Below are 21972 nucleotides of genomic sequence, written 5' to 3' on the forward strand. Positions count from 1 at the left end.
TTTAGATGTGGAAAATATAGTATATTTTTATGTTAGAGTAATCGAGGATTTTTCGTAATTTATATTTTAAAAATTAAAAATTGCATGAACATTTAAGTATGTTTATGACTAAAGAACAGCAAATTAAACTATAATTGTCATTTCTTATATTTATAGCATTGAAACCTAGCGAACCTATTTGCCACACCTATTACATACACAGGAAATTTTGTAAATCAACACCCCCAAAGCCTGGAGGAGGTAATTTGTTGTGTCAAAGATCATTCATTAACTGCCTAGGCCATTCATAGAATCCCTTGTGTCCATCTTGGTGGAAAGAAATATTCCCCCGCCGCTTGGTTTGGAATGAGCTCAGAACAGCGGTATGCATGACCCAAGGCCATTGGTTTACATGTACCCTCTGTAACATGTAAAATTTTACAGAATGAAAGTGAGAGAATGGTCGGTCTGGAAGTAGCAGCACATATTGAGGTTCAAAATAACTGTAAATATGAAACGTAAGAATATTTTTGCATAAAAATGAAAAAAACCGTAATTTTTTCCTCGAAACTCAAAAGAGAGGGCCCTAGGGGCATGTGTTAATATTCATGGATTGACTTAAAATTTTGCAAGGATCATTTATTTGTATAATGGAACAAATTGTGGGGGCGTCGCGTAAAATATCAACAACTTCATAAATAAGGACCACCCTAATATATATATATATATATATATATATATATATATATATATTACACAAATGCAATTTTACACTACATTTTAGAACTTAAGAAAGTTTTAAAGCGATTGATGAAATTTGCGGCCTTCAGCTGTAATACATGCGTCGCATTCACAGATCCCTCTCTGTTGCAATAACGAGACCTTTGAAAAGCTTTCATCAGCCGCTGCGCCTTCGTTGCGATGCGTGTATTAGAGCTACTACAGACCGTAACTTTCAACAATTGCTCTAAATATTTCTTAAAAACTAAAATGTTAGGAAAAATCATCTGTGTGCAACAAATTTGTGCCCTGCTTTGCATCCATCAGTTTCTGGCTTTGTGTGCATGTAGCGCGTCAGTGATTATAAATTCCTTATTATTCTTTGCTTCTTATCCTCTCATCTCACACCCCTTTGATTTTTGCCCAAGAGCTTAGATTCACTCTGTAGACCGACATGTATATAAGCGTTTATTCTCGTTTATACATACATGTACTGGTCGGGTGTATACATGTAAATGTACGTATATACGTCTATACAGGTATGTAATCGTGCTTACATGTATACATGCGTATATACTCGTGCTTCCATATTATATGTACGTGAGTAGACACGTACAAAGACGCACTGGATGTATTCACGAATATTCACTCGTGTATACTCGTATATGTATATATATGTCCACTTATATATGCGTATATACGTCAACTATACACATATATACTTAAGTATGCACGTATTTTCTCGAGATACAAGTGCATACGCGCATATGATGTTCGTTTATACGCGTATATACTCGTATATACACGTGACACGTACGTATACGTGACATGTATATACATGTGACACGTATGCACTCATGTAGACACGTATACACTCCTATAGGTAATCACATATACATGCTTATATACTCGTATATACACGTATATACTTGAGTAGGCACGTGCATGCGTGTATCTGATGTATACATGTATCTACTCATATAGGAACGTGTTTACTCGTGTATAACACGACACGTATATATTCGTGTATACACGCATGTACTCGTGAATATACTTGTAACTATAAAAACGACTGAAATATACAAGTATTAGGGTTCTTTATAATGGTTTTGCATCTATTTTTAACTATGACCACTTTTAGCCCCATGTTATGACCACTTTCCCCCATCCCATGGGGTAAAGTAGTCATAAAAACATAGGGAAAAGAAAGTTCTATAAAACTACTAAATCAATATTTTTCTCCCTAAAATTCAATGTACCGTGTTCTTTAATAATGCAATGTAAAATAACAACAAAAATAGTTGAAGTTTTTAAAGAATTTGTTGCATTTATTATCCACCTAAGTTGAAAACCTACGATTTTATGACCACTTTACCCCACCAGACCCTAATTAATTTAAGAGCAAAGGTCTTTTACTGGTTATAAATACTATAAATTGCCATATGAACGAAAACATAAGTTATCATATTTTTTTCGGAAATTGGTGTCCTGCCAGCCTTACCGTAAACTAAATAACTGGGGGAGAATGTGGAAGTTGTAAGAAACATACGTGGTTTTAAGAGAAAAAATTACTGAGTCCGTGAGTCCTTTTACATAACTTCAAGTTATTTCAATTTTTTTTAACGTGTTGAATGAATTCTTATTAATCATCAGCGTTTATAAGAGGCAGCCCAATGATACCTAATACTTTTTACTTTTTTTTTACAATGTAAAGGAAGTATTGTATTCGCAAAAAAAATTTCACTCAAAAATCGGCCTTAATTTCCATTTTGCTCTCTCCCGAGTGAATGTTCAGTTTTCTTCGACTCGACCACGCGTGCATATATACCTAAGAATGTATGGGCGCTCGAAATATCCATTTTGACGATCCCTGAGTTAATTACAACAACAAGTTTTCATGTGACGTCCATATGTTTCTCGCATAACTCAAAAAGGGTATGCCGTAGAAAGATAAAATTTGGTTAGTAGATTCCTAGTGGGGTCTAGTTGTGCACCTATCCTTTTGGTTGCATTCGGATGTTCCAAAATGGGTCTTTTACACCTTATTTGGAGGAAACCAGAGTTAATTTCAATGCAAACTCAAGTGGTGTAAGAATTTGGCAGACACTTGGCGATATATCGCCAGGCGTTTAGTCGCCAACGTAATTTTGGCCACAAATTTACCGGTTCCTTTCTCTTTTTTTTTTTTTGATGTTTAAATTTGGCCACAATTGGCAATGTTTAGAGAAAAAACCATTGAAGCACATTTTAAAATTGCCGACATTGAGAAAATTAATCTGTGTAAAACGTTTTTTTTGCTTCGGTTCGCAACGAACTAGGGGTGAAAATATTTAAATTGTTTCCTTGCTTACTTCAAGGCACTATTATCATTAGGGGGCTGGTATGTTTTGCAGTTTCAAAAAAAGTAATTTTTTTTTTTTTTTTTTTTTTGTTTCGTCTTGTAGTTAAACATTTCAAAAATATGTTTCCAAAATTTCAAGTCGTTTCGAGCAAAATTCTCTAAGTTATCAAGTATTCAGTCTCCGTTCCTTCAAACTGTAGCTCTGACAGCTGCGGACGCTCAGAATGTCAGTGCCGCTTGCTTGGGCTTATAAATAAATAATGAAAAAAGAAAAGCTCAGGAAATCGAAGCTGCTACAGGGATTGCCATCTATGGAGTTGGAATTGAGGCCTTTTAGCTTCTAAAATCTTAAACGACTTTTTCTCAAAACCATTGTTTCAAAGTCGGTGTTCACTCCCATTTTAAAAGCAATTGACGGATCCATTTCAAATTTTGTACACACATTCTGCATATGAAAAATCTACCCCCTACGTTGAGTTTGAGTTTTTTTTAATGCTATTTTTACTAACAAAATTGCGGAATTTTTCGTGAAAAATAGCACTTTTAGCTTCATGGCTGCCAAAAGTATTAAATTCAAAAAAAAAAAAAAAAAGATCTGCGAACGTAGGGGGGAGGATTAATTAATACTTTGACTAAATTAAAATAAAATTTGATTTCAGATAAATATCAGGTTAGATACAGTGAAAAAAATCTTTCTGCAAAAGTGCTCTGGGAAAAGCTCTCTCACTGGCTTGTCTGTGGATATTTTTTGATCAAAAATGTATGGAATATTCTTAAAACCATACATAATAATGGACAAAAGGTTTCAATAAATTTAATCAAACCGTTTCTAAAAAAAATCGTAAAAAAAATGAATTTTTTGACCCTAAAAATCTTACCCCTCCCTTAAATTTTCGTAAAAGGAAGTCATGTGATGCACACCTGAGCTCGTTTATTCTACAATTTTAACCCGAGTGCTGTTAAGCGCTATAGAAGTGCCTAACTTTTTCCGTGTGTTTAATTTTTTTATATTGATAAAATTTGTTCCCAAAATTCATACTTAAATAATCATGAGAGTATTTCATGATGTATCTTTATACGTTTTACAATCTTCATACGTTTAAAAATTGTATTTTTATGATTGAATAGAGGACAAACATACCTGGATGTCGCTGTTCAGTTTTGGTTCTCTCACTACACATGGGGACAATCCTAATTTCGTAGCCAACTTATTGTATTCTTCATCCAGCTGTAAGTTATTTTTAGTTAGATAAAATAGTAACAAAATTATCAAGTACATACAACTAAAATCATTAACATGAACAGATCTCATAGTTAGAGAACCATTTTTAGCGCAATGTAACATGAGAGTAAAAAAAAATATGAGAAAAGTTCATGGAGAATCATATTAATTTGCAACTGTATATTCATGTATTCAGGATTATTTAGCTGTTAAAAAGTTTGAGCAGCTTCGTTGGGGTTGTTGCTTACGTCATGAAGCTTAAAACCTTTTTGGCATTGAAATAGATTCCTTGTACTTCCGAAACTGCAACTAATTTTGCAATTTGTACATCACAACGTTGTTATCTTACATCTTGCTACTACCTAAAGATAAACTTATTTTTATTTAAAATTTCTAGTTAGATAATGAATGCTTAATAAGTAATGATTGTTTAATTTTCAAAATATTCCAAGAAAGATACCACACTTCGACTCCAAATGAATTTTTCACTTCTTTTCAGGTGAAAAATAGAAATGTATGCCTAATAACGCTGTAGTACAACTACGCTTCGACTGAACTTGTACCAGGAAATACTACTGCAATCCAAAAGACGAAGTAATAGCCAATGAAATACAATGATAAAAAATCGTATTGACTCCAAGACTCAAAGTTTTAATCAATATATATATATATATATATATATATATATATATATATATATATATATATATATATATATATATATACTTTGTAGATTTTTTGTGCATTGTTTACTAGTTATTTATTAAGCTTCTTGGAAACTCAAATACGGCTTATAACATATTTTCCGAAGGGTTTTCATAGAACCTGTTGTCATAGAACTTTTGTAAGAAGTATTTTCTCTTAAATGGACCAACAGCATCACTTATTAAGGTCAATTCTATGCAAAAGACACAAGCAACGAATTATGCGTATAATCCTACTGAAAAAAAAAACTTTCCTAATAAAACTTATGTAATTTTTCCTTTGTTGTAATGCTTGTTTTTAAGCCCTGAAAACCAAGCATTTATTACTAAATTTTTGAACCACTCAATTTCTCTTCAGATATTGATAATTATGTTGCACCTTGCACCCTTCAAATTGCAACCCTTCAACCTGTGTGTTTGCGATCTTGGTGTTGAGCAGAATGTTTTCCACTTGATGCTCACTTGTCCCTTGCTTCATCAAGCTTGAAAGTCGCAAAAATTAAAGTTGAATGACACCAACATTAGGTGACCGCCGAGATTTCCCGAACTTGTTTCTCTGGAAAACGCCTTTCTTACTTACAGTAACTTTATTGACTTACTTTGAGGAGTTCAATTCACTAATTTTACTTGTTATTGTTTTAATTACGAGGGTTATTTTATTTTTTTTTTTCAAGGTCCGATCGATCGCGGATTGAAAACCAGAAAGCCAAGCCGATTACGCGGTGCGTAGATTTGTTGCGCAGATTCTCAAGCAAGATTGTGCAGTGCATCAGATCGCTGTGGTTATTTCGGAGCACGCAGTAAACGAGGAAACATGCCTCGAACAATTGCGTCTCCCGCTAAGTGTGAAGTGCGTGCTGTAATTCGATTTTTGAATGCTGAAGGAAGGGCAATTCAGAACAAACGTAGAGGAAAGTTGTCATCAGGCATTCTCTTTCTGCACGACAATGCGCACCTGAACACTACTGCTTTAACCAAAAATCTCCTGCAACAGTTTCGCTTGACCATACTCCATACAGCCCAGACTTAGCACGTCTTCCGATTACCATCTCTTTGGTCTCATTAAACACTGGTTAGGAGGACAGACGTTTGGCTCCGACGCCGAGCTGCAGATCAGTGTACAGTACAGAATTAGCTGAAAGCTTAGGCGGCTGCCTTCTATGACGAGGATATAAAAAAAAATTGATAACACGCTACGACAAATATCTTAATCGGAGCGGCAACTACGTGGAGAAGTAGTTGGAAGGTATATGTACATATTTCAAATAAAAGTTTCCATTGTCTTTGAGGTGTTCGTTTCGCGATCGATCGGACCTTGAAAAAAAAAATAACCCTCGTATCTTTTGCTGTATTTTTTGTATTAAATGTTCCTTTCGCTATTTACCTTCATTCCGTGGGACCCGTGTGATGGAATGTGATGGCACGGGGAGTTTGTTTTGTGTTTCTTTTTTTAATAATAAAAAAAACCTCATGCTCTATGGAACTTTTGATTGCTTTCTTAACTCATCCTACCCTGTTTCAGTATTTCGATTTTATATCGAGTGATAGCTGTAGGGTACCCGGAGTTTTCTCCTGGGGGGGGGGGGGTAGTCATATTGCAAAGGTTCTGGAGGTGATTATTCCCGGATCAAGTGCCCATGAGTAATAGAGCTAGTATTTAAAAGGGGTATTCAGCATTTTTCTCTTTGGGAAACCCTTTTAGCGTATCGAGTTCTTGAATTGTTCAAATAAAAAATTAAAAAAAAAAAATTGTAGTTTATCTTGTTCAAAGTTTTGATTTTTTTTTTTTTTTTGCGTCTTCATTTTATCACAATACAAACATCTTAATAATATGATGAATAATGAGGTAACTAATAGGTTTTTTTGTCGGCTTTCTGAAATGTATTCTATGAATAATAAACAAAAGCATCGAATACAGTTTTATTTTTACAAGCAAACTGCCTTTAAAATTCGGCCTTTTACGAAAAAGAAAGGAAAAAGAAAACTGGAAAGAAAGAAACACTCAAATTTTGCCGCTTTGTGTAAGCAAATAGCACTTGAGGAACCTCAATCAAAGTTCCAAGTTCAAGGAACCCTTGGACTTCACGGAACCCAGTTGAAGACCTCTGGTGTATATGATAATGAAATTTGGTCCTGGGATTTAATGCATTGTGGGATTAGATTGCTGCCCGACAGACTTTACGAAATATGAGCCCAGTTTTTAGAAAACAAAAACTTGGTTAGGTGCAGATATCAAAACATTTCGATGATACATAATCTGAAGAAGTACAAAAAATGAAGTTTTTACTAGAAAAGAAATTGGTTCGTGTTCTCTAAAATGTTTAGTAATCCCCTTTTATCCCTAAATACTTTAGCAAATATTTTATTCTTCTAAGAGCGTAATAAATGAGTTACATCACGATTTAGTTGTATTTTTGCAGTTTTTGTATAATTTTTGATCCTAAAAATTCGGAAATTCGTTCTAACGAGAGTCAAGATGTGCGAATACACATTTTTGAGAAACCATTTACTTTTAGTTTTAACGAAAAAAAAATTAATTTTTTTGATAAAGTAACATAAATAAAGCAGTACAAATGCATTTGTAACGAATGCTGCTTCTAAAATGGAGTAATCATTTGAAAATAACGGAGTATATTTCAGGATTTTAAACTCACTGCTGAGAGCACTAATTCGTTGAATTAAGGTTTCTATTCTGATTTTAAAATAAATAAAACAAATACGTAAAGATGATTTAGCAATAATCGATTCAGGAACTTTTCTTATTTTGAAACTATTTTTGTCAGCTTTTTAGAGCTGATCATTCGGAAATAACGTCTTTAAAGTCACTTTATCTTTCGAAAATCTCCTTTTGAAGTTTAAATCTTTTTTACTTAAAAATTCTTCTTTTTTTTTTCTTTCCTTCGATTATAAAACGGATTTGACTGAAGAGCTTCGCTTTTGAGTTTGGAACTTGATTCGCACATCTATGAAATGTCAGTCAAAAATCGGACAGCTGCATTCCATTTCCTTTATATTGAGGAGAAAAGGAGTGAAATAAGTTTTGGTTGAAGCTCAATATATATTTTTTTATATAAAACATTTGTAACTCTAAATTCTTTTCTTTCTGGTCGAAAAAGAATAGCCTGGTTAAAATGGAAATAGTGGATCATTGTTTAAAATGGAAAACGTTTCTGAAGCATCTCCTAAATTTTGTGCATCGATAAGATTGGTTTTATGGTTTTCTTTATAACAGTGACGCACTCGAACACTTAAGGATGACATTTTGCTGTGAATCTTTTTGAAATGTTGAAATAAATTTAAAAAGTTATTAATATTATTGATTCTAAACTATATATTTCCTAGCGACATTTACTTGATCAACAATTTTTTAAAATAGTTCATAGAGTCTTGAATAATCCATTTTATCAACGAGAAATGCGTTCTTACGTTAATTTCTTTGTCATTACCATGCATAAATTACATTAGAAAAGAATACACTTTAAGGGTTTTTGTGAAGACAGTAACCGTTTATTTAGCGATTTTATAGCTAAAAATAGAGACTACTAGGTATACGAGTAAGAGGAAAATGTAGCTGATGTCGTTTTAGTACTTCTTACGAATTTGCACAGTGCTAATTCCAATAGTGGTTTGCACAAAATGTACGGCTCTTATAATAATTCCACTTCATATCATATTGCTCTGATAACAAGACGCTTGACCTTGAGGGAGTTCACGTCTTTTTTGGGGGGGAGAAGAGAATTAATGCTTATACAGTAGAGTCCTGCGAACTTGAACTTAGCCAAATAAGGTTCAAATCATGCCTGAGTTTAAAAATGCCAGGTTATCGGAACTACGCGCATATCAGGCTTTCGTGCGAGGTTTTTTTGTCTTGCCAAGGTGAGGCTGAGTTTTTGAAACTGTTCTGTATTGGCAAATACTCAACAATCACAATACGTTAATAGCAAAGAAACTGGTTGTCCTCACTCCTGTTTGTACAAATGAAATCGTTTGATCATTTGCCCATCCTAGTTAAAATTATCTGTTTATGAAGTACACTTAAATCAGGAATATATTAGATGATAAATTTTGACCATCATATGATTACGTTTTCCAGACCAGATTAACTCTTACGTTGCTACTGCCACTCAAACACAGCGAAAGGTTACAACGTTGTTAAGTATGTGCTTTTTCAGTATTTGCAGGGTGGTTGTAAAATAAGTATCTTTATTTGGAGCGGTCTGTAGCTTGGAGGAATAAACCGAATGAAACAAATATTAGTACACTTACTGATCAGGAAGAGGCAAGAAAATGGAATAATATCATTTGTGGTTTCGAATTTCTAATCTTTTTTCCTTCTAGCTGTTGATTTCATAGCCCAAAATTATTATAGCCATTTAATGATATCACATGTACTTTCATATTTCTAAGTATTAGTAGTTAGTTTGTGATTTGAAAATTGCTATATTTCAAAGCATTAGTAAGTAGTTTAGTTTATTTTTAATTAATTCTAAGCCTTGGTCTCGAAAGACATAAAAAGCTCTTTTGATTGCCTCCGTTGTTCAGGCAACAATATTGTCATCAGCAAAAACAAACATGTTTTGCAAATTTATTGAAAAATTTCTGGCTAATATTGATGTTTGAATCCCTGTTTGCTTTCCGAAGTGCTCTGTTGCCTTTTGGGGTATACTGGCATTGATTTTTTTTTTCATTTATTGTTTTCGCGCTTAAAGTACCCTTTAATTCTTGAAATCAAATCATTTACAAAAATGATAAAACAATATAATAAATTTTAATTGCTACTAATTATGAACATAATACTGTGCAGGATCAACTGGTTACATAAATGATATAACAGAACATTGCAGTATCTGCTATTTCTTTTTAAAATCAATGAATTTATTTTAGGACATGATTCCATGCTGAATTTCTTAAAGTAAAGTAAGCAGCTACCTTCCTTCTCGGTCGGTGCAAAATGTCAGTAAATTTTTATCTTCTAAATCAACATCTTTTTGTTATTATAATTGTGTAAATAGAGTTTTTTGTTGTATAGTTTCATCCATCTCATAAAAATGAGAATTTTCAAAGCATAAATACTATTAGATTAGTTGTAGAGGTATTGTACTGTAAATAGAAGCGCGTGAAGGTGCCAAACAGACTGGTGGTCAATTTCAAATTATGCCCATGTCCATATGGAGTTAAATTTAGTCCTGATAAAAATATTGTTGAATCAATGCTGTTATAGTGTATGAGATTAAGGTGTAAACAAAGCGTTAAATCATTTGTGTTGTTAAATAAAGAGGAACTTTTAGAGTTAATATCGTCTTTTAAATAAATGAGTAAAAAAATGTTAGTGTTTTCTTACTTATGTTAAAATATCTGACAGTGGGAACTGAATCTTTACATATTTTTTAATTAAAGTTTTGAGCTAATTAGGAACTTTTTTTATAATCATACCTCTAATAGTTCCCTTTTCAAAGCTCTATTTAGAACTTCAGCTCTGTAGACTGATTCTCGCGGTTCGTCCATGGCAAAGCGACGAGTTTTGCACTCTACTTTAACGCCAGGTGTTGCTATGATTGTCGTACCATCAGGGTCCATTAAAATAGTATGCATCTGAATGTTTAAAAAAAGTCAAGTTAGTGTAACAATGGCAAAATACTGTTATTAAATAATATCTAATTTAACAAAAACGTTTTTTCTTTTTTTTAAAAGTCAAGATGCTTAAGATAAATTTAAACTCTAAAAAAAATATTACACATAGATATACAATTACTTGGTATTTTTTGTTCGTAAAATATTTTCTAAAAAATGCACAAAAACATCACAAATGCGTCGAAATTGAAGTATTAAAGAGAAAAAAAAATCGAAAACGAGCAATTAATTATGTACCAATTGACGACGATATAAAAAAAGCAAAATATCTTAACTTACCTTCGGTACAAAAAGGATACACAACGTTGTAGTTGTTGAAACAAATATCAAAGTTGACACTAAAACAAAGGTCAAAGTGTATCGATCGGCAGGTATGATGTTTGCTAAAGCGACTACAATGATGCTTGTGATCACAACATTGTAGACGCTCATTCCTATGTATTGGGAATCATTCAATGCGGGAACTTTGACGTGTCTTGTCTCCCATGCCATGTAACAACCCACTACGAGAAGCAAGCCTTTATAGATATACAAACTTCCAAGCCATTTTGCCATGTGAGGGGAATTGCAATGTTCTCGAAGGTACAGGTACACTACATTCCTTTCATCTTTATTCACCTGAAAAAGTAAAGCAATAAAGTTACCTATATATATAAAATATAAAAATTATCTGTTTTCCATTTTAACCAATACCTGAAGCATACCCGTAGCATCCCAAGATCTTGCTCGACTTGGCCATAAAACTTTTCAAAATTTGCTGCATTTTGCGTCAATTCCTAAGCATGAATTTGTAGCGATTTGGTAAGCTACTTATTAATTCAAACCAAATGACTGCACAGTGAACAACCAAGAGTAGAGGACTGTGTGGACCCGTACGACTTTAATTTAAATTTCAAACTTCAGGCGCGTGCAGCAAGCTTTCAACCGCTCTAAATTTACACTAAATTCAACCTTTTTACCAACCAACCTTTTTTTTTAACGTTGGTCGAAGCTTTTACAAATTCATTTATACCTTACTTTCATCGTTTCACTTGCTATTCATGTTAAAAGGAGTTAGTTTTTACTTACTTGCATTGATAGGTCGGTGAGTTGGCGTTCCATTGGATCAATAGTCACCCATAACGTCACTAAAATGCAGTCAACCAAAAGAAGAACGCTAACCATTCCTAGTAGTTGTTGATCATGAAGGAGCTGCAGATACAAAGTACAATTATGCAACAGCCAATGTACAAACGTAAATACATTTATAACCAATTCTTGTATCATAATTTTTTAATTGCAGTTTCAAGTAATTTTAATAGCTAATACAGCATCAAGAAATTATACTCATACATTTGAAACTAGTATCTGTGTGTCAATAGAGTTGAACAAAACGCATTAAGTTGCAAAGGGTTGTAAGTTGCTTGTTTGAAAGAAAAATGGTGCAAGTAAATTTCGAGTGTTTTTAAAAGAAATTCTCGCCCAAAAATGAGTGTGAATAATTCACACTCTGTGTATAATCTAATAATCTATGCTATTTATCTCTGTGCGCTTCTGTCTGTCTGTAACTCTATCTCCTCATGACTGGCTATGTCTACCAGGTCAATACAAGTACTGTTAGGCCTCATCCACACTCTTGCACGAGACCTCGAGACAGTGCGAGGTCGAGAATGTGGAGGGAGCTCTTTGCTCGCCTCGCCTCGTGGCGTCTCCGTTTTCTGGCGGTAAGTTCAACTCGAATCAAAAAGATTAGGAGAGCTACTGCTGCGCCATGATGGCGCCGCCATCGGTCCGCGCGCGGAATTTGCTTTGTTTTCGTTTTTAGCAACTATAGCTCATTTCTTCGCTCTTTGCTGCTCGTTATGACTGGTAATATATTTAATATTTTATGGGCACGTTGCTTATTATTATCTGCTTTTTATTTAATTTTAAAATTTAACTATGAAATGCTAGTGTTATAAGTTTTATTTTAGTACATATATATGAAATACTCAAGGTTGAAAACTCCAAAACTATTAAGAATTCTTAATCAAGCTTTAAAATTATTTGTTAAACTTAATTTTCAGGTTTTAGCTTAATTTTCCCTGTACTTTTAATAATTCACCTGTACTTAAAACAGCATTATTAAAATGAGTTAATTCAGTTCAACTGCTTGAAAAAAAAAGTTTTTGGCAGTACTCATTAAATGCATAAGATTTTTAGCTGATTTATATATTGCAATGTACATATTGCTAACTGTGGAGTCGGAGTCGGACTGATTTTGGAGTAAGGGAGTCGGAGTCGTTAGAAAACAGACCGACTCCGACTCCCGGCTTCTTTTTCTTTAATTTTCAGACTCTCCTTGCATTTATTTAAATAACTGACTACCAATTGGTTCGATTAGATATGTATTGTATAAAGGCCTACTAATGAGAAAATAATTGTCATTGGCAACCAGCTGGCTTGACTGTTAATCGAACTTTCTGTAATAGCTACCTACGTCGTCTCCTATTTATACCCTGCAGATGGGTGTCACCCCGGGCGGACCGCCTCTTCTCAAGAAAGGTTTTTCGACTTGGCAAAAAAGCTTTTATTCTCTCAAGATACAGCTTTCAAAAATTGAAAGTACACGATTTGATCAACATCTATTTTTTAAACATTAAAGAGCATCAAATTAATCCTGTTCATTTTGCTCCTTCCCATGAGGGGGGGGGGATTAAAATAAAATAAATAAAAAATAAATGAATAAATAATGTTGGAGTCGGACGTTTCAAAATCCAGGAATTAGGAGTCGGTTACTTTCCTTCCGAATCCGCAGCCCTGGTATGCACGCTGAATTCATCATCAGCTTGCTTCAAGTTTATTTAAAAATTATTTTTTGTTACTGAAGGAGGGAGACTAAACAATTTGTTCTACTCCATTGGTGCACCCATGGAGGGAGCTAAGGGTCTTAAGCCCCTCCAAGAGATCAGAAGCAATTCAAAAATGGCCATAACCCTATTGACCAGACCAAAGAAAAGGCCTAAAATTACGCTTTTGGGTCTTTAATTTTGGAAATTTTAGGAAATGGTTGATAATATCTCTTCTTAAAATACAGCTGCTGTAAAAAATCTTTTCCCAAAAGAATTTTCTCTCCACAGAGGAGTCATCTTCTTTCTCTTTTCTTATCCTTTTTTTTAATAATATATTTTGCATGTTTCTTTATTCAATGTTTCTTCTTAATTTGAGCAAAATTGGATTGTTTCCGAAATTTAAAAGTATTTTTTTTCTGAAAGAACATGTTTAAAAACATAGGGTCTGACCAGTTTTTAAATAATTTGAAAAAGTTTAATATCTTTAAAATATATATATATTTTAATCGGTTCGGATTCATTTTTTACGCTTTTGCACATGACATCACAAATGATGAAATACCATTCACTAATGTCATTAGCGCAGAGTGGAGTATTTTATTCTCTTCTTTACTCACATATATAGTGGCAACGATATGGTTGATAGTAAACCTAGAGCGCAATACCTACTTCGCTTCTGTAGTATCATAACCTGGAAACGCGGTAGACAACTATCGTAAACATTCAACGCGCCAGCGGAGTAGCGCCAAAGTACATCATTTGTGACGTCAGACCACGTCTGACAAAGACCACGTCTTGTTTGAAAAATCGGACACTTAAAAAAATTAATTAAAATGTTTTGAACATTTTAGATTTTCCTCGCTCCATGTCATTTTTTTTTTGCTCATTCTATCAACTTGAGTGACTAAGTATAGTACTTTTGACTGATGGAAACAACCCCATTAGATTGGAGTGTATCTTTCATGATTTGAAAATTCAAACTAATTTTGTGTTCCGATAGATAGAGAGAAAGATAGCATTGAGAACAGAAGCGAAATAATTTAATCTTCCCTGAAATTTTATTAAGTCAGTTTATAATTAAAATAAAAACTGTATAAAACTTTACTAATTTGAAACTTAAAAAAAATCTACATGAATCAGGGAGAGATTTAAAAAATGCTTATTTTGCCCCTCTTCACGCATCCGAAAAATTCTAACTTATTCCAGGAAGAACTCCTGAGTGCGCCTCACTGTTCTACTCTTATATTTTCATTTTCTGTTAAATTGCATTATTACGTTTACAAATTTACCAAAGTTCAAAACTTCTTCCATCTCTTTTTTGCCTTCTTGATGTGGACTTCCGATACGCACACACATCGGGCAAAAGCTGCAGCTACTTCGTGGTCCATTTTGTAAACAAACGAAGCAGTTTGACATTGACAGTTGAAAAGTGCGGGAATGCTGGTGACGTCTACCGCGCAAAACACGCGCCCGAGAGTGTGTACGCCTCTCTTGTTCAGCGCTCCCCTCGCCCCAATCTCTCGGCCATAAAAAACTTCTCGTGCTCTCGTAGGAGAATGTAGAGCTGGCGTTTGATGCAAGGTATCGAGAGGAAGACATTCCGCCCTGTCTCACCTCTCTAAACCTTAAGGGGTCAGACATGCAGAAGTAAAAAGCATTAAAATCTATATATATATAAATGAATGTTTGTCTGTATGTCATCCATGAACTCAAAAACTACCCGGCAGATTTGGCTGAAACTTTCACCGTTTGTTATTTTTGGCACTGGGAATGTTTATAGACCAGTTCGAAAAAAATCCGATCGATAGTTCCTTTTTTATTCCAATTAAGGTCACAATCCATTGGATAAATACGAATAAAATTATCGACTGCAGAAATTAATTCGCGTAAAAGATCTCATTGATAAGAAGTTAGCTGTTGCCATTTTTCTTGAGTTTGAACAAATAAATTCTTTCTTTATTGGTTTATGGCTTTTCATGCAACGGGGGGATTTAAAACTTTTTCTATTTGATATTTTTAGCGATTGATTGATCTTGCAAACTGAGTACAAAATTTGAGTATAGTCACGGCTTCACTTGATACCTAGACCGATTATTATGAAAATTGCTATATATATGTATTTTTCCACGGAGAAGGTGCATAATATGCTCATTGAAGCCACTCGCCACCAGGTGGCACTGCAGAGTAGCAACTTCTGCCCCGTTCAACCGATTGTCATGAAAATCAGTATAATGATGTATTTTTTTTGTTGGCGTGGCAACGCGCGTCGGGTACAGCTAGTCATCAATAAATGTAAATAAATGAAAGCCATTGTTCAACAATGACCGTGATCAATAATGGATTTTCAATCGAAGGCTGACCTATATTTCAGCATGAAATTAGCTAAAAACAATTATAATTCGCTTTCAAATTACCTTGCAACGTTGGAACAAGTTTTATCTAATCCAAAAAACGAAACATGGGTTTCTATGGATATTTCGTGTTCACACTAGAGAATTTGTGTAAAAATGTTGATTACAATTGGACTTGAACCCTATCTCCTCTGGACTGTCAATGTCTACTAGGCCAATACCGGTACAGTTACATGCAGGACATCTAGTGGAAGCTAAACTATTCTGCCGTATCTCACCCCTCTAAAACCCTCTCCGCGCTGTCTCACCCCTCCGGACATCCCCGAGGCTAAAAAACAAAATAATCAACTATCGTCCACCGCAGGCGGCATGGAGCCACCTCAAGTGGCGAACAACGGTTGGTGAGCGAAACGAGCAGGGGGCGGAGCCCTTTAGTTGCATATAAGATTCGAGGATAGAAAATATTCTTAGGGAAGAACCCTAAAGTTTCATCTTGACCTGAACTTTGTACTAGTTTCATATGCTAAGCTACTTTTCGTAATAACTTCCCTTTACTTCTTGCTTCCTTAAATGTGCATTTGCTTTCAATGGAAATTTAAGTACCTTCTTTGTGCTTTGATTTCAATCGAACTTTTTTTTGCCAACGTACTATAGTACACATTAGTCTTAAATTTGTTTTTGGTGATTAGTACAACAATTACATCATACTTTTATTTTTTCGATTTTCTCATATTTTTAAGACAAGTACATTAAGGTATTTGAACTACCATTTCATAAGTAAATACTGCATTTATTAGAAACATTTGTTTTAACCAGCAACTTATACACAATAAACATTTAAAGTTTTAAGTTGATTCCAGTTTCAAAATAAAAACGACCTTTTAATGACCTTTTATAGAGCACGAAATTTGTGATAAATTGAGATGTTTCATGTATATCTAGTGCGAGCAGTATTAATTTAAAGAGAGTGCTTCATTTTTTTCTCTAATATAATGAACATGAATGTAATTTGCAAAACATTAACTTTCATGCAAAGAGTTTTTTCTTAAAATTAATTAAGTTCTCGGAAAACAAGTGTAAAATTAAATGAATTTCAAATTGCACACATTACAAATAACAGAATGAGTTGAATTTGACAGTTTTACTTGAAATATTAAATAAGGAAAGAGACATTTTAGTCGTACTAATATCTGGGAACTACTCAGGGAAAATGAAATTAGCAACCAGTAATTAATCAACTTCAAGTGCAAGAGAAAATAGCACGAATTATTTTCGCCGTCGATTTAGCAGCATATAACTTTTGCAATTTGAAAAGTTAAATTAAATTATTAAGCTGCCAGGCAGTGTGAACTGTTTGCTGATAGTTGGAAAATTTTAGCATATTATTCTTGTAAGTTCCAATAAATTAAGAAATTAAATAGCTGAAAGTTTCTGGGTGCTGTTGTCATTTTTTTATAGAACTGTTTATTAACTGGATACGGAATCAATTCTCTGTAATATATTCTAAGTGCAGGGAAAACATTTTTGTCTTCCCTACTTTTACGCACATTTTTTAAAATTTATTTCGTGAATATATCTTTCTGTACGACTGGAAAAACGTCATTGCGTTTTACTGTAAGGTAATTTATTTTGTTATTAAATGACATGGATCATATGGACATTAAAAAAAAAAAAAAAAAAATCAAATAGCAACGTTTCTTATTGTAATGCTTTGTGACCATCGACTTCTAAGCCAGCACATTGTTTGAAAACTTTGTTTCTGACGGGCTTTAAACGAAATTTTATTATTGTAATTAAAAAGTTCCACTCTCTTGTTCTCTAGAGAAACTTAAGGAATGAAACACCAGGAAAATCAAATATAAGTTTCATAATTCATACATATAAAAAAGTTTTATGTTGGCGAAAATACGAATCTCTTCAGAAAATAATGGAATCGAGAAGTTTTTGTCCTCATCTGTACTATAAATCTTACAGAATTTTGAATCTTATTTTCAATATAAACTGACGGAATTAAAATCAAAAAATAAATCACGGTGTTTGATTTCAGAGCACAGGATTGCCACAAAAATTGCGCATATTTTCTTGTATATTTACATGTAATTTCATGCTGAAAACTTTTCAAATATTTACATAACTTTAGAAAGAAGTCATTTCAAAAAAAAAAAGAAAAGAAAAAGAGAGCAGGAGCTATTTTGAAAAATAAATCAATAATTAGTTACTGTTGAAACTATTAACGGTAATGCTTTTCGAAAATGAGAATGATATAAATATATATTTACTAGCGGAACCGACAGACCTTGCCTTTTTAAGCGTTGTAAATTCAATAATTTAAACTTTTTTTCAAAAAAATAAATTAATTAATAAATAAAATTTTATCAATAAATTGTTTGGTCCGTTTTAATGAGAAAATTTTTAAGAAGAAGGTGTTTTCAAAATACCTGGCATCTATTACATTTATTACAACTTGACTTATTAAAATCATGTAAGTGTATGTGTTCAGTACAGTTCAAGTCGTTTCAAATAAGAGCAAAAAAGATAAAAATAATCACAAAATAAGATAATATTAATCATTTTCATAACACTTTTTACGGATAAAAATATAAATTGAAATATATTTATAATCCTTTGTTTTGTTTTTAATGTGATTTGAGGAATAATATTTTTCTTTCGAAAACGCATCATCGCATGGCTATGTGAAAAGAACTGATTTTTTACATCCAATTCCCAAATTAAGATTGTTTGACCGTGCAACTTACTAAGGGTCATTTCGAATGTCAAGCAAAGGGAATCGGTGAATTTGAAGAGATCAATGGAATCCGTGATAAAAGAACATCTTTACCTTTTAACTTGCAGTTCAAAATTGGGAGCTTCAAGTAGATTTCCAATGATTTATTTAATACACAATCGCGTGCCATTGCAAAGCTTTGGTGTATTCGAATTTAGAAGCAAGATTATTGGTGAACCATTTTTTAATCGCTGATGTGGCATTCCAGTTAAATCCAGTGAATTCAAGAATTCAACACGAAAGTTAGCCACTTCCTCAGGATCGACAACAGTGTCGATCGATTTGAATGACATTTTAGTTTTATTTTCAACGAACCATCGACTTTTTCCAAACTTTCAGTTTTACTTTCATTGAGCCAGATGTGAACTGACACTTCAAATTTGTAAGTCATATTGACTGTACGAGTATTAATCGTTAAAATAAATAAAAACTATCATTCAATATTCTCTTCAATACTGCAACTTACCAAGTTGCTCGATATGTACGTACAATAATCACAATTTAAAAGATTATTTCAATGATTAAAGCTGTAATATTCTCAATAAGCACGTGTAACTAGTATGTCAAAAACTTCTAAAGAGCGATAGCAGCGCTGCTTGTTAAAACTTAATAATTATTAGCCTAAACCATCCAATGATCAATAATAACATATAAATAAATTAATCAATAAAAAAATCTATCGTATCAAATTGAAACTAAACCAGTTTTGAATCATCATAATCACAAACACACAAAATGTCACCAACATTATAGTCCAGCCGTTTAGGAGGACTTCACTCCACAAACACATTCAAGAAAGAAAATCATACATAGATATACAAGTACGTTTGTGCTATTAAGAAAGCATGATCATTTACTTTATTAGTTTTGCAGTACAATGTAGAACGCAAACACAAAATTCTGAAATAAAAAATGCAATAACTATAAATGTGCTTACTTTGCTTTTGACGATTCCAGTGTTAGCCCGGATAAAAATGTAATAAACTCTGTAGGTTTTTATGAACATGCACCCAAATGCAAGAGAAAATCCTCCAGAAAGTAGGAATGCTCGAGCCTGAGGAAAAAACACATAACTTACTAAAAATCAAACAGTAACTAAAGAAACAACAAGTTACCTCAAATACTTGAAATATCTGTCCTGAAATTTAACATCTACAGGGTGATTCAAAAAGCATGATAGAAAGTAAAGGATTGTCATGGTAAAAAGACAAACGGCAAGAACATGAAACGTATTTTATGGAATAAAGATATGAATGACATTTCATATACAAGATGCTCAAAATGTGTACTGTCCTCGACTATAGTGTTACAAAGCCGTGTGTGAAAAATCTACAACTTGGTGGAATGTGTCTAGTCAAAAAGGTGCAATCTTCCTTTTGATGATTGATTTTTAGGGTCCTCCAGTGAATCGGATTTCCTGAAGTTTCTGTCGCTGTTGCAACTCCATAAGAAAAACCGCACTGATTTAAGATCCGAATTGTATGGGGGAGGAGGGCACTCTCTTTAGTTCCTTGTGAATTTCTCTCCATCTAATGTGGTCTCCATCATCTACTGTGTCTCCATCTAATCCAACGGTCACCAAAGGTCGTTTTAAGTCACGCGGAGACATCAGCAGCTGTCTGGGGATGTGCCCCACCCATTGAGAAGACATAAAATGGAAGGAGTGAAGACTTTCATTCTTGAAACAAAGACCCAAAGTCACGTGAGGAATTTTAAAGGAAATCATTGGGAGAAATCAGGTTTCTTTTGCTCGTTTCATGCAAAACGTGCCAACTATTCGTCGTTATTGAATCACGTGACTTGGGGTCTTTAGGTAAGCTTTTACTAAGCCAGTGATTAGACTTGCTCTCTTCATTAACTAATTTCTGCTCTAAGGGATTGATGCTCCCTCCATGAACCGGTATCTGCGAGCCAAAGTGACGCTCTAGCAACTCTCGATACTTCACTCCTGTCACCAGATCGTCAATGAATATCGGACTAATTATTCTCTTCTATAATATGGCACATCACACTGTGACGTTTTTTGGATACAGCGGTGAGACGACACCGAGTTGAGGATTTTTCTGACCCCAATGGCACCAGTTCTGCTTGCTCAAGCATTTTGACAACCGGCATTCTAATAATATCATAGTTGGGGATGGTAGACGTTTAGAGCATCTTGTATATTAAATGCCCTTCATATCTTTATTCAATGAAATTGGTTTCATGTTCTTGCAGGTCGTCCCCTCCCCCCGCAACGATCGCTTCATATCATGTTTTTTGGACCACTTTGGACGGTATTTGGAATTCAAATTGCTCTTAAAACCCAAACGCTCTCTATTATTTAAGTTTAGATACTTGATTTGAGCGATATATTAGAGCACAATAATAAACCTATAATTATTAAAACTGAAGCTTTTTACGAATAGCACCTTGAAAGTTCATGTCACTTTTTGAATCATATTTGAAACAAATATCAAATGAATAAGGTAACTAAATCCGCTTACAATGTTTTTTTCATATACCGGGTGTTCCCGTTTGGAAAGTCGGAACTTCACAACCATAAGTTTAATCTTCATGTTAAATTTTTCTCACCCATATTCTCGAAGAAAAAAGAAGATACAATAAGCATACGAGAACAAACTACTTTTCTTTACTGCTGCACAGTTGGCTTTCCTTGCGAATATTAGTGAGAAAAGTTCTAACACGGTACTCAATAATGTGAACATTCATATTTCCCCGTTACTAACCTTTTTTCTAGACTTGCAGGATATGGTAGTCGTTTTTACAGATGACTAATAATTAAAGAAAATATATACTACTTCACCAGCCAATCAGGAAATCGGAATAACTAAAATAATTTTAATTCGTCATTAATAAATAATTTGACTCTTAAATTGAGCAGAAATATAATTAAACCTTATAGTTGGGATAAGATAAAATAATTTAACAAAAAACAAACTAAAATTCAAAATCTTAATGAATAAATAAACTGACCATTTTTCATTGTAACGCAATAGTAATAGTTATTAATGTTGAAAACACTATTATTTCAAAATATTATGTTTGGTTTACGTTGGTTTTTCAATTCAATCGCATTATATTTATTTTGATACTTGATTGTTACTGCTGTAACAATACGTTTCAAGATTTACGAGACTTCAAGTTATGGTAAATTTCATTGCAATTTATATTTGTTGAATTGATAGCTACAATGGAGTTCTGATTAACTAACTGAACAGAGCACTAACTTAAGAGCAGAAAAATATATGCATCACACAATTTTTACATTTGCTGCCACTTAATGATTTTCTTATCGCATTTTAGGCGCGCTTCCATGGGCACTTTCAACCCCGGAAAAAACCGGCTTTTCATCGCATTCTGCTTATTTGCGGGGTATATATGGAATTTTCTCCTCCTGCTTCCTTCTGGAGTAAAAGCGGAGTTCTT

At 33.6% G+C, this 21972-nt stretch overlaps 1 protein-coding gene across 1 annotated transcript in view; it reads right to left on the bottom strand.

Annotated features, from left to right (window-relative positions):
- The window catches only part of LOC129219050 (gamma-aminobutyric acid type B receptor subunit 2-like), a 156802-nt gene that overhangs the window by 14256 nt on the left and 120574 nt on the right, over nucleotides 1–21972 (bottom strand). The window contains exons 13-17 of the mRNA XM_054853370.1: nucleotides 19481–19597; nucleotides 11666–11788; nucleotides 10877–11215; nucleotides 10400–10558; nucleotides 4182–4268 (exon numbers count right to left, since the gene is read on the bottom strand). Coding sequence (XP_054709345.1) covers nucleotides 4182–4268; nucleotides 10400–10558; nucleotides 10877–11215; nucleotides 11666–11788; nucleotides 19481–19597 — 825 coding nt within the window. The remainder of the gene's footprint in view (nucleotides 1–4181; nucleotides 4269–10399; nucleotides 10559–10876; nucleotides 11216–11665; nucleotides 11789–19480; nucleotides 19598–21972) is intronic.

This window comes from Uloborus diversus, chromosome 3, assembly GCF_026930045.1.
Source record: "Uloborus diversus isolate 005 chromosome 3, Udiv.v.3.1, whole genome shotgun sequence".
Taxonomy (NCBI): Eukaryota; Metazoa; Arthropoda; class Arachnida; order Araneae; family Uloboridae; genus Uloborus; species Uloborus diversus.